At 47.5% G+C, this 13,676-nt stretch overlaps 2 protein-coding genes across 2 annotated transcripts in view; one reads left to right on the top strand and one right to left on the bottom strand.

Moving 5' to 3' along the window:
* WRNIP1 (WRN helicase interacting protein 1) overlaps positions 1 to 9,690 on the bottom strand; it is a 46,477-nt gene extending 36,787 nt beyond the window's left edge. Inside the window, exon 1 of the mRNA XM_028737860.2 lies at positions 8,857 to 9,690. Coding sequence (XP_028593693.2) covers positions 8,857 to 9,501 — 645 coding nt within the window. The 5' untranslated portion in view covers positions 9,502 to 9,690. The remainder of the gene's footprint in view (positions 1 to 8,856) is intronic.
* MYLK4 (myosin light chain kinase family member 4) overlaps positions 1 to 13,676 on the top strand; it is an 89,140-nt gene that overhangs the window by 14,960 nt on the left and 60,504 nt on the right. The window contains exon 2 of the mRNA XM_077933315.1: positions 10,640 to 10,835. Coding sequence (XP_077789441.1) covers positions 10,640 to 10,835 — 196 coding nt within the window. The remainder of the gene's footprint in view (positions 1 to 10,639; positions 10,836 to 13,676) is intronic.

Here is a 13,676-nt window from a genome sequence, read left to right as displayed (position 1 = left end):
CATTGCTGAGGCTGCAGTGAGCTTGTGGAGCCTCTGGGGACACTCTTTCGCCATATGCCCTGGCTCCTCACAGACGTAACACTTCCTGTTCCCTCTAGGAGGCTTCGCTTTCACTGCTGCTGGTGCTAGGGCTCTGGTTGCTGACTGAGCCCTGGCACCTCCAACCTCCATCGGTTCAGCTCCTCCCCCTGGCGGAGGCGTGGATTGCGTACGTGCTGCTTCTCTGGGAAAGAAGGAGGAGCCCCTGGCTGGTTCGCGCCCTCCACGCCCTTCGTCCCTGCTCCACGGACGTCCTTCCAGCCGTACCCCCACTGCCAGCGCCCTCTGCACGACCTCCTGGGTGGTCCGGGGTCTCTCCCCCCTCGCAATCTCATCTTTTACAGAGCTGTTTAGTCCCTCCCAGAAAAGGTCTCTTACAGGGGTCGCATCTCTGTCCCATTCTAGGGCACTGGCCAAGGCGAAAAAGCGGGCATGGTACTGCCGTACGCTGGCCCTTCCCTGCTTCAGTCCATGAATCTGTTGCCGAGCAAGATCCACGTCAATGCTTGATAAAAAACACGCATCCATCGCTTTAATAAAGGCATTCGCATTTTGGAGCGCCGGATCGTTATCCCTCCATAAATTGCGCAGCCATGCTCTGGCATCCCCATGCAAATAAGACATGATGAACCCCACTTTCTCTTGCTCATCTCTAAAATCTTTACTCAGCAGTTGCAGTGCACACAGTACGTCTGCTTTAAAATTGGGATACTGTTGCAGGTTCCCATCGAAGTGAGAGACCAGACCGCCTGTGCGTCTCCCCAACCCAATCCCCTCTGGTTTGGGTGTCTGTTGCCCTTGCTTCGTAAGCACTTCCAACCTGACCTGGAGATCCCTGTAGGCGGCAGCTGCGTCCTCCTCTCTCTTCCTGGATGCGAGAGCCTCGGCATTCAGCTGTGACACTGCTTCTCTGAGTTCCGCTATCTGCTGTTCAGCCGTCATGTCGGCTGCCGTTCGTGAGCTCACTCGTAGGCACCTGCTTCTCTCCTCTCCTCGAGGCTGTAGATGCCCACAATACTAGTGACGGAGCTTACTGTCAAGGTTGCTTCAAGATCCTAGCTCACAGAGGATCACGCTAGCCAACGGTCATTAAGTAAAAGTCTTTATTGAGTTACAGTTTCCATTCTCAAGCTGCTGCGTGCAACCCTACGTCTAGTAGCTAGATCGGCGAAGCTCCGTCTGAATCTCCGCCCCTCGTACACCAACTTAATATCCTAGCCCTGCTCCACCTTTTCCGCCTGACTGTTCTTCTCTGGGTCCCTCTGCCCCCCTGGGTCTCTTCCTTCCGGGATTCTTCGGACGCTGACCCCCCGGACTCTCCTGTCTCCTTGCGCCGGGCTTTAGGACCCGGCTCTCTTTCCGGGCTGCCTACTGCGCCTCCTTCCTGTGCATTTGAACTTGGCGCGCGCGCCCAACCTTCCACCTTCCGTCTAACCGTTTCTTCGCTCCCAGATGGAGGTGTGGCCACCCCTGACTCGTGCCCTCCCTCTTGCTGTGAGCTGCCAGCGCTTGCCCCCTGGCTCCTTTCCTCTTCCCTGTTCTCTGGCGGTGACGCTGGACCCGATCTCCAACTGCTCTCCTCTGATTCCCCTCTGGCTCTATCTCCCTGGGGTGCCCCCCTAAACTCCCCCCTTGCCTTGGCCACTGGTGCTCCTTTCTGTGAATCCTCCGACTCACTGGAGAGACTCGGAGATCTCGGGTCGTCGTCATCGCTCATCCTTTCTTCTGCCTCCTCCCCTTCGCTCTCTGTTTCCTTCCTTGCCCTTGCCTCTGCTCCTGAACCCCTGACACATATACACAGCAAAAGGGAGCTACCTACAGAAATTCAGGTCATCTTTGTGTTTGGCCTCATCACCTACAGCACACTGCGTGCAGTGATGGGCCCACCATTTGAAAATTTGGAAACTGGAAATTAGCCCTGAAGGGTGCAAAAAGAAATCCCTGATTTGGCAGGTATTTTACCAGGGGACTTCCCGGTTCATAACAAACAGCCGAGATAGCTTTGCTAGAGTAATCCATTAAACGGTAACCAACCCCTGTCAGGTCAGTCAGATTCGATTACCCTCAAGTCTTCTTGCCTCAATAAACAAGGTAGAGATAACAGGTGCAGGGCGGAGTTTCATAATTTACTGGCAATTTCACACAACATCCGTCCTAGTCTTGTTAATGCAGGGACCGAGCCGCTCAAGTCTAAATCTACTTCCACCAAAAAAAAGTCTTGTTGCGACAACGAATCTCAGCCACATGTGAAATCCCTTAAGCAACTGGTATGGATGAACAGGCACTTAGACCAGAGACAGCCAATCCCCCATTTCCCCAAATGGCCTTGCTGCCAAGCCCTTTTGACAAAAATGATGCTTGGCCACATCTATCTTTATCTTCTGGGACTGGCAACTACAGATCACGCCTCTCTGTGAGGGAAAGGAGGGTTGGCATAGAGGTTTGCAATTGCTACTCCTGATGGCTGGCTTTTATGCTTTTCATTTGCATTGTCCTGGGTCATGTACCACTCTCAGCAGTTGTCACCTAAACATACAATTGAGGATTAATACAAAACTTGAATCCCCATTCTCCAAAGAGAGGTGGCATTTGTTCCTCAGTGACACAATGATTCTCACTTGTTGAAACAACCTCCCCTCCAGTGGCCATAGGTTCACAAAAACCATTGCTTTCTTTTGGCCACTGAAAGCTTATTGTCCCTTCTCAGTTTCTATTCCAAGACTTTTGAACTCCCTTCCTAGAGAAATTAGACTGCTTCCCTGGCAGTTAAATATCTATTTGCTCCAACAGGCTTTTGGGAACTGACTGATTTTACTGAAAGGGCTGGTGCCGTGCTGTTTTTGTTGCAATTATCTGTATGTTTTTAATAGATTACAGATAGATTTAACTCTATCAATGTTTAATTGGTTCCTCTCCCCTATGTTTTTAGCTGTTCTTATCTGTAAGCTACCTTGAGTCCTTGTCAGGGAAAAAGTGAGCATAACTAAACTAAGAATAAGAATAAGAATGTCCCCGGTATAAAAGGAAACTTCTTGGCAGAATTAGACTGAATCTTGCATTGTATAAATATAAGTTTGTAGGGAAGTTAACAGAAACTATATACGAAATATGTAACTGTGCGGTATAAGATAATCAACAGATAAAGTACAGCGAGACTAATTGGAAGTCATTTTTAATTTCTTGTTTTGTAAGTTTTACAATCATTCACATCACTGGGAGTACAAATGATGTTAGTTATAAGAATTGTGTTGTTTCATATATTGCTATTGTCTGTTTGTCAATTTATAGTTTGTTTATTTGATTGTATGTCTGTTTGTTGGTTTGTTTGCTTTCCTGGCATAAATGTATCTATTTTAAAACAATAAAGATACATCACAAAAAAAAGAAGAATAAGAATGTCCCCAAAATACTTCCTTAAGTTTGGAGTGGGTTTGAACTATGACCTGCCACCGAAGTGTGACAGGAAATCACATGTCCATGCATTTTAATGCAGGCATGCCTTTAGGGTGTTATTCAGTCCTAATTTTAAAACAATAGTATTCCTGGAAATTATACACAGGGAATCATTTGAAAGCATTGTTTTCAGACTTTCCTTTCTGAATTGTAACGTGGCCATCTTACGTAACCTTTGTAAGAGTTGCTAAGAAATAAGCACCTTTTCCCCACCCATGCTATCAAGACAAGGTGGATGATAACCAATTATACTGTTTTGGTATTCTAGAATTCATCCCTACTGTGAATTTTCCCACAATCTGTGAAAATTGTCAGTGACTGTAGTCAGTTCATATACACTGGCAAGCTGTGTCTCTGAAGAAGCAAAGTATCTCCTTTATGGTCGCACAGATACGAAGACTTAAAATAGCTGACTTTCCACTGTTATACAGTGGTACCTCGGTTTATGAACTTAATTCGTTCCAGAGGTCCGTTCTTAAACCAAACCCATTCTTAAACCCAGGCGCAATTTCCCTAATGAGGCCTCCTGCCGCCGGTGCCCTTCCACCGTTCGGCTTCCGTTCGTAGACCGAGGTAAAGTTCACTAACTGGAACACTACTTCCGGTTTTGCAGAGTTCTTATACCGAATAGTTCATAAACAGGGCCATAGTTGTCAACCTTTTCCTTTTTGAAAGGGAAATTCCCTTATTCCGAATTGGATTCCTCGCAAGAAAAGGGAAAAGGTGACAGCTATGAACAGGGCTGTTCTTAAACCGAGGTACCACGGTATTGCAAAAGGCAAAGATGGTCATAGTGGATGGAGACAGGAGCCTCACTTTGTTTATACTGACAGCCCTGTATGCCTGGCACCAGCAACTGTAGTGGAAACCAATTCAATTTAATACAAGGAATGCCAATAAGACTCGTGTGTCTGTGGTAGAAAGCCACAACCTGGGAAGGAAGAAAAAGAGGCTGATAAACAGCATGGAGAAGAAACGACTCAGAAATCAATCAAGCTGTCAGAGAAGTGAACACTTCAATATGTTCAAAACTAAAATACCCCATTTGTACCCCTGGCCTAAACTACAAATACTTTTGCCCTGTCATGATGAAGTTTGAACTAAAAGCTAAAAGACAAAAATAAGCCCTGTGAAACTTAATACAGATTGCCAAGACAGCATGTTGCTTTGAAGTTAACACATTCCCATCGTCTATTAACTCCATTAACGTAGTATAAGATTGCACATGGAAGACCGAGAACAGCTGGTTTGCAGCCTTCAGAGTCAATTTATTAAGTAATAACATGTCAGACATCCCCTTATATAACCCTTTTGCACGGGTGTTAAAACATAAACAAAAAAAAAGTACAAAAACAAGGTTATACCAAACTTTCGGTTTGGACAGTTCTGAGGTTCATTTGCAACAGCAAAGCTATTCTGTGCTTGGGTTACAGCCGTGGATGTTTCCCTGCTGCATCCCTAGACTAAAATTGGGCACTTCATGGCAGACATGCAAAAATCTGAATCTTGCACATTAGAGGGTCATAAATCATAGCACAGCTTACTCAGGTTGCAAGCTTGTGTTTAAGCAGCTGGACCAGCCAAGACGAAACAGGGAAAACTTTTTAAAAGTTAATTTGTAGCCTGATAGAACAAACTGATGCTCCTGGTTCATGCTATTTGTCTGTGGGCATACGCAGGATGCCTAGGGACGCTGGTGGCGCTGTGGGTTAAACCACAGAGCCTAGGACTTGCCGATCAGAAGGTTGGCGGTTCGAATCCCCACGACGGGGTGAGCTCCCGTTGCTCGGTCCCTGCTCCTGCCAACCTAGCAGTTCGAAAGCACATCAAAGTGCAAGTAGATAAATAGGTACCGCTCCAGCGGGAAGGTAAACAGCATTTTCGTGCGCTGCTCTGGTTCGCCAGAAGCGGCTTAGTCATGCTGGCCACATGACCTGGAAGCTGTACGCCGGCTCCCTCGGCCAATAAAGCGAGATGAGCGCCACAACCCCAGAGTCGGCCACGACTGTACCTAATGGTCAGGGGTCCCTTTACCTTTACCTTATACGCAGGATGCTAGTATTAAAGGTTCGGGGGTAATTTATCACCACTTCCAATATCCACAGATTTGATGGTCACTTCAAGAGTATTGTTCCCTTTTGACCTGCACGGCTGACACTTAGCCTGAGCTTTTTAGTCTCTTCCTGGAGCAACTTGGAGAATCTTGGAAGACACATGTCCCATGTGCTGTAGCATCAAGGTGTACAGTGGTACCTTGGTTTAAGAACAGCTTAGTTTATGAACAACTTGGATTAAGAACGCCGCAAACCCGGAAGTAGGTATTTTGGTTGGTGAATTTTGCCTTGGAAGCAGAACAGGTTCCGCTTCCTGTTGAGTGTGTTCCATTTGTAAATTGAGTGCCCCGTTGCTATGGGAAAGAATGCCTTGGTTTGAGAACACTTTGGTTTAAGAACGGACTTCCGGAACGGATTAAGTTTGTAAACCAAGGTACCACTGTATATAACTTTCCCTCACTTAAATGCTTTATTCCTGATCTGTTCTGTTATAGGGTTGCCATATTTCAAGAAGTACAAGTCCAGACACAGTTGCTCCCAAAGGTTGCATGGTTTTTTTTGGACAATCGCCCAAATTTGCAATCGACAACAGTGGACAGCGGGGTGGCGAGAGGGCTTCTAAAATCACCGTCTAGCGGCTGCTGAACAGCGCTTTTGCTTCTGCTGGAGAACAGACAAAATCCCAGACATTTACTATTAAATTGAAATTTTCCCCAGAGCGCCAATTTAGCCCCACCCCCTGACATTACCAGAATTTTCCGGTATATATGGCAACCCTGTCTGTTATCGTTGAGAGCAAATTACGAAAGCTTTTCCTGTGCTTGGTACCATTGAAATAACAGATGAATTCAGGCAGAGTCAGGGGAGGGAATCAAAGGAACGGGTGCAAGTGAGTATAGGATGGAGAAAAGGAAACCAAATTTCTAACCTACATTTACGTAAGTTGCTGCCCATCGTGTCCCCACAGAGCGGGGGGGGGGAGGGGGGTAAGAACATGCCTAAAACACAGCAGCATTATGACATATTAAACCACACTCATCATTTAACCCAAGATCTCACAAGATTTCTGTGGGAAAGGGCCCGTCTTGATCAAGTTTTGCTGGGCTTTTAAATGGAAAGCAAAGCTGAGGAGCTGGAGAAGAATACTGCAGGAAGCCAGGGGTGGGGGGGAGGGGGAAGGTATCAAGCAACTCAGAGTGCAACCTATCAGAAAAATGTTGGATTTTTCCAGTTTTCGGTATCCCATCCTGTAATTCTTTGTCTGCAGTGTGCATACACATGTCTGTCTACCTTTGCCCATTTTCTAAAAAGTCTAATTACTGCCCTACAAACTTCAGTTATTAACCTTTTTTCCAAAAAAGAGAGGGGGGGATGTTTCAGTTCAAAGAAGACCGAGAAAGAATAATTCAAACATTTATTTTATTTCAATATTTCCAGGATGCTTCTCAGATTTACCCAAATGACTGAAGCAGGGGTGGGAAAATTGGATGCAACTTTAGGACTTGGCAAATATGGCAGACTTTCTCAGTGAAGAGATGCTACTTTTAAACTCATGAGTACACGCTGTATCTCTCTGGTTTTAGGTTCACCAGTTACACAAGAAGGGGGAATGGTATGTGCTGCAGAAGGGGAATGGTATGTGCTTCCTTTTGTTTCAGGGACGGAAGGCAGTGAGGCCCAGTCACAACAGTGCTGAATCCTAGATTTCATTTTTTTAAAAAGGGATAGCCCTCAATTCTGTCCTTAAAGAGACCACAAAAATGTGAAACAGAGATGAGCTACTCTCAATGTTATCGCTCCCTCAGTATGCCACGGGTCCTTTTTTTGCGATGAGATTTATTACAGTGGTACCTCGGTTTACATACGCTTCAGGTTACATACACTTCAGGTTATACACTCCGTTAAGCTAGAAATAGTGCTTCAGGTTAAGAACTTTGCTTCAGGATGAGAACAGAAATCGGACTTCGGCAGCGCAGCAGCAGCAGGAGGCCCCATTAGCTAAAGTGGTGCTTCAGGTTAAGAACAGTTTCAGGTTAAGTACGGACCTCCGGAATGAATTAAGTACTTAACCTGAGGTAAAGGTAAAGGTAAAGGTACCCCTGCCCGTACGGGCCAGTCGTTTCCGACTCTAGGGTTGTGCGCCCATCTCACTTAAGAGGCCGGGGGCCAGCGCTGTCCGGAGACACTTCCGGGTCATGTGGCCAGTGTGACGAAGCTGCTCTGGCGAGCCAGCACCAGCGCAGCACACGGAAACGCCGTTTACCTTCCCGCTATAAAGCGGTACCTATTTATCTACTTGCACTTAAGGGTGCTTTCGAACTGCTAGGTGGGCAGGAGCTGGGACCGAAAGATGGGAGCTCACCCCGCCTCGGGGATTCGAACCGCCGACCATACGATTGGCAAGTCCTAGGCACTGAGGTTTTACCCACAGCGCCACCCGCGTCCCTCGGTGGTACCTGAGGTACCACTGTATTAATATGCTGGTTGGGAGTGTGTGTGTGAACCACGTACTCTTTGGAGGAAAAAGTGGGCTATAAATGCAAAAAATAAGCTCTACTACTTAAGGAAGCTGGAGGGGCAAGCCAGGTGGTGATGTCAGTCACCAATTGGCAACCAGAGATTTCCATGGGGTCGCAACTGGACCCACGCCAGTCGCAAAAACGCACCTGGCGCCTGGCTAATTTCGAACACTGGACTGTGTCCTGTGGAGTCTGTCAGAGGGGAGGGGGATAGCAAGTAAGAAGGAGTCCCCCCGCTGCACAACACATCTGGCTGTAAAACCTATAAAGCCTTGGACAGCTCAGGACCGCAATACCTCAAGGGCCGCCTCTTTCTATATGAATCTACCCGGACCCTGAGATCATCTTCTGAGGCCTTCCTTCATGGGCCTCCTCCTTGCGAGGTCTGGAGCGTGGCTCCCATCTGTGGAATGCTTTCCCCAGGGAAGTTTGCCTGGCGCCTTCATTATATACACCTTTAGGCACCAGGCAAAAATGTTACTTTTTAACCAGGCCGTTGGCTGATCTGATTTACATCCTATGCCCTTTTAAAATGTGTGTGGGGGGGGTGTGTTGTTGTTGGAGGGTGGCTACTGGTTTGTTGTTGTTTATTTTTATTATGTATTTTGTGGTTTTATATCTTGATTTTATTCTGTGAACCGCCCTGAGACCCCCGGGGGAATAGGGCGGTATATAAATTAAATAAATAAGCTGGTGGTTCGATCCCCACCCAGGAAGGGCTGGATTCCTGCACTGCAGGGAGCTGGACGAAATGACTAGACGACCCCTGGGGGTCCCTTGCAACTACTCACCTTGCCACAACCCGGCGGCCCCCAGAGGATGAACGAGGGGATTTCGTGCACTTCCAGCAGGGAGCGCAGGAGCGTCCGTTCGCCCAGCGCCTGATCCTGCCCCACGTAGTCTTCCAGGAGGCTGGGCCGCAGCTTGTCCGCCAGGGGCTTCCCTTCCAGCTTTCGGGCCAGGCTTTCCAAGCCCAGCTCGGAGCCACGCGCACCTGAGCCCCGATGATCCTCCCCGTCCGGCTGTTTCTCTCCCGTTTGCGCCCGGGATGGAGATGGAGATGGAGACGGGGCGGCAGCAGCAGCAGAGGCGCCCCGAGGTGTCCCGGAGCTCCTGGCCTTGTGGAAAAGGGAGAACAGCGGGGCTGAATCGGGTCTAGCCATCCCCGCGCGCTCTTCCCCGCTGCTCCTCTCCGGGGAGTTGGAGAGGCGAATTTTCTTCCGGCAAGACGCGCCCATCCCCGCGTCCTTTGGGCTGCTGCTGCTGCTGCCGTCGATGCCGCTTCGCTCCGCATCTTCTGGGACTTCGCCGCCTCCCGCTTCGCTTTGCTGCTGCAAACATCTGTCCAGATGTGAGTTGATGCAGCTGGCGGGGAGCTCCCGCAGGCAAACGGGGCAGCTCACGAAAAGCCCTTCCTCCACGTCCGCTCCTTCCATTTCGAGGGCCAAGGAAAGAGAGGGGAATCCCACGGAATTAAGGCTGAGCCCCTTGGCTTCTCCCCCTTCCCTCTTGGGAAGGCACCCGCTTTAGGGATCCTCTCCAAGGAGACAGAGATCCAAAACAGCCAAAACGAAACCAGAAGCTGAGCTATAGGAACTTGCCCGGGCAGGAAGAGAAAAGTCAACACCTCCTTTCGCGACAAACCCAGCGGGCTGTCGGGAATCGTAGTTCTTTATGCGGGAGGAGCGTAAAGGTCCTGCCTTAGCTGTCAACTTTTCCCTTTTTTAAAGGGGAATTCCCTTATTCCGAATAGGATTCCACGCAAAAAAAGGGAAAAGTTGACAGCTATGGGTCCTGCCCGGCTCGACTGAAGTTGGATCCGAGCTTGAGAGGCGGACGGAAAATGCCATAATCGCTAACGTTTGTTGTGCATAATGTGCACAGCCTTTTATACAAATTAGACATACCTTTTACACATTACAGTAGTACCTCGGGTTACATACGCTTCAGGTTACATACGCTTCAGGTTACAGACTCCGCTAACCCAGAAATAGTGCTTCAGGTTAAGAACTTTGCTTCAAGATGAGAACAGAAATTGCACAGTGGCGGCGCTGCAGCAGCGGGAGGGCCCATTAGCTACAGTGGTGCTTCAGGTTAAGAACAGTTTCAGGTTAAGAACAGACCTCCAGAACGTACTTGACTCGAGGTACCACTGTACTCGCCTCAGTACAGGAGCACTCAGTGGGCAGGTTTTTCAGTCCTGTCCCATGGATACCTGCTTCCAAGAAGGTTGCCTCAAGAAGATAGACCTGCACACTAACACCACCACCACCACCCCGGAATTTGGGGAGCCATCACGTTCAGGGATTTGGCGGTTGTGAAAGCTTTTGTACACTAAGCATCATCATCGTGATTATTAGGGATCAGGCCCTAAGGAATCTCAGTGGTCAAAGGCTATAAATTAAAGTTCAGTTGTGCATGCTTTTGAAACACTGTGTTTTGTGGCAATCGATTGAAGATTTGCTCAATAGACACATGCAGGTCTGGCTGCTATGTTGTTCTGAATACATGGCTTTGCTGGATGCTAAGTTTGCCGCCATGTAAACACATTCTGTTTGTTTCCTTTTACTGCAGACAACAGACAGGAGATATCGGGAGCCACTCCTATTCGGTACTTTATGGAACAATGATGGAGAAACACGTAGTAGCTTACCATTCGAAATTCTATAAGATCAACCGGATGGATGAAATGAACACGCGGTATTACAACAGCCGGGAGGACACCATGGCGTTCTTCCAAAAATTGGAGACAGTCAAAAGCGAAGAAGAGGTATGTGAAGATTACAAATGTGTGCGCGCACACACACACAGAATCATCCATTCACACACACTTGTGTGTGTATAAAATGTTACAAACTATTGGTCTGCTTTCTGTGGCATCAGATGGTTGTTGAACAGAGAAGCATGTTTGTAAACGTATTCTCTTCTTGAAAATATAAAATTATTCCAAGCAGGTCCTGGCCAATACATTTTGGTGCCTGAGGCGAACCACAAAATGATTCCTCCCTCACCAGCAGGGAAGAAGGGGGTGAGTGAAGATGTACGCCAGGAACATCTGCTGCCAGTGTGGCTCCTGCCGCCTGAGGCGGTCGCCTCATCTTGCCTCGTGGCGAGTCTCGATTCAAAGGCTGATTTGACTAAGGATAGTCAAAAAGTTGGTCCACTTGATGATTCCTAGGGTAGAAGATGTCATGTTGCACATGGGTGTAGGATTGGGGTAAGGCTGTGGTGGTTTGAAAGTGGTGTATAAACAATTTCAGTAAATGAATACAGTTGAAAGCAGTTGGATTAGTTGAGGGAGGCGACAGGACTGAGAACTTATGGTTTCCATATTGCCTGTGTGAAAGTTTTCAAAGGATTGAAATAAAAGGTGCTATGAGGTTTCAAGGTGTCTTACAGTGTAAGACCACATATGACCATATGTGATTATGTCTGTTTTGAAACCAGCAGGAATGTTTCAGACCATGTGGCCTTGTGTTTGTGTTAGAAAGCTGTACACTGGTACCTTGGTTCCCGAACTGCTTAGTTGACAAACAAATTGGCTCCCAAATGCCGCAAACCTGGAAGTAAGTGTTCCGGTTTGTGAACGTTTTTTGGAAGTCAAATGTAAGGTTTTAAACATCTAGGCAGTACCCCCATGTTTTATTGCTGCAAGTGACCGGACAAATCCTTGTGCGTAAATTTGGTGCAAAAAGATTGTGCAATCTAAGATTACAATTTTTAAGGTTGCTGATAGGAGGTTTATTTTGTACATGCTCGGTTGTTTCAAAGGGCAAAGGAAGTAATTTTAAAAGATCTTTGCACTTGGCTAATTGTGAAGGGTGTCTGAAATTAATCTCATACAAGGAGCAATTGCACAACTTTCCTCTAGGTGGAAGTCTCCTCCACGTTGAGCACTCCACAAAATATCGTCCTCCTTCTCCCGTCCACTTTTTGCTATATTAAAGGGAATCATGCAGGAGCAGTGATGGCAAATTTCACCTGTGGTTTTAATTAGTTAAAAATAGGTTTCATTAAGAAAAGGAAAAGCCCTGCATGGTTACTTCCAAGTACATGTATTGTGTTTGGATCGTGGTATTGACTGCTAGGTTTCAAACTGTATTTCGTATATATTTCCCTTCTACATACAACCGCATTTGGGTCAGAACTTTCATATTGCTTAAATTGAGGTTGGGGCGACAGGACAGATGTGTGGGCAAGAAGGGAAAACACAGAGAACCCAGGCATAGCTGTCAGCTTCCCCCTTTTTAAAGGGAAATTCCCTTATTCCGAATAGGATTCCTCGCAAGAAAAGGGAAAAGTTGACAGCTATGAACCCAGGTAAGTGCTGCACTCCTGAAGCTTCTCACCACTTAGAGAAATTGGAAACAGTACTTTTATGCACACAGCCTGAAAAGCATCCTGATAAGCTTGAACACTGACCGCTTGGCAGATTGGCTTTCCAAACCATGCAGTTACAAACTTTAGCCAGTGCTATCGCTAATTTGCACCCCGGCTGCAGACCCTCCAAATCTCCCTTTTTTCTAGGGACAGTCCTGGATTTACAGAAGCTGTCCCAGTTTCCAATTTGATCCCAGAATGTCCCGCTTTCCCATAGGATGTCCCTATTTTTGTCAGAGAAATGTTGAAGAGTTTGGTTGTTGTTGTTTAGTCATTTAGTCGTGTCCGACTCTTCATGACCCCATGGACCAGAGCACACCAGGCACTCCTGTCTTCCACTGCCTCCCGCAGTTTGGTCAGACTCATGTTTGTAGCTTTGAGGACACTGTCCAACCATCTCGTCCTCTGTCGTCCCCTTCTCCTTGTGCCTTCCATCTTTCCCAACATCAGGGTCTTTTCCAGGGAGTCTTCTCTTCTCATGAGGTGGCCAAAGTATTGGAGCCTCAGCTTCAGGATCTGTCCTTCCAGTGAGCGCTCAGGGCTGATTTCCTTCAGAATGGATAGGTTTGATCAGCTTGCAGTCCACGGGACTCTCAAGAGTCTCCTCCAGCACCATAATCCAAAGTATCAATTCTTCAGTGATCAGCCTTCTTTATGGTCCAGCTCTGGGAAAACCATAGCTTTAACTATACGGACCCCTCAGCCAATAAAGCGAGATGAGTGCCGCAACCCCAGAGTCGGCCACAACTGGACCTAATGGTCAGGGGTCCCTTTACCTTTTTATATTGTCCATTGCCCAACTTTAACATTTAACATATGTAACAGATTTACACCCCTTGTTTTGATGTCTCTGCCCTCCGCCCACACCTAAGTCCCTTGCATCTCCTTGCATCTTTCCCCCCTCTCCTCCCTTTTCAGATCTGAGAGGGATAGAAAACGACAGAACAGATGGCTTGCAGCAGGAGTTAGGAACTGCTGAGGTTGATGCTCGCAGCCCTGGCCCATTTGAGAATGTCAGATGAATTATCTTCCAAGCGAGGCTCTGCCCATCTTCTCTGCACCTGTTTCGTGCTTGTCACAGGGCCATCACGTTGCTTCCCTTATAGGTCCGATCGAGTTTGCCGGTGGATTCCTTCCAGCCGGCAGCATATCCATGCCTTCCATAGCTAGGTAGTTCTGGCTGGGCTGAGCAAGGCCACTGAATGAGCCCGGCAAAATTTCCCTAGCAATG

This window comes from Podarcis muralis, chromosome 8 (assembly GCF_964188315.1).
Source record: "Podarcis muralis chromosome 8, rPodMur119.hap1.1, whole genome shotgun sequence".
Classification (NCBI taxonomy): domain Eukaryota; kingdom Metazoa; phylum Chordata; class Lepidosauria; order Squamata; family Lacertidae; genus Podarcis; species Podarcis muralis.
The sequence above is the reverse complement of the archived record's forward strand: the minus strand, read 5'-3'. Positions and strand labels throughout refer to the sequence as shown.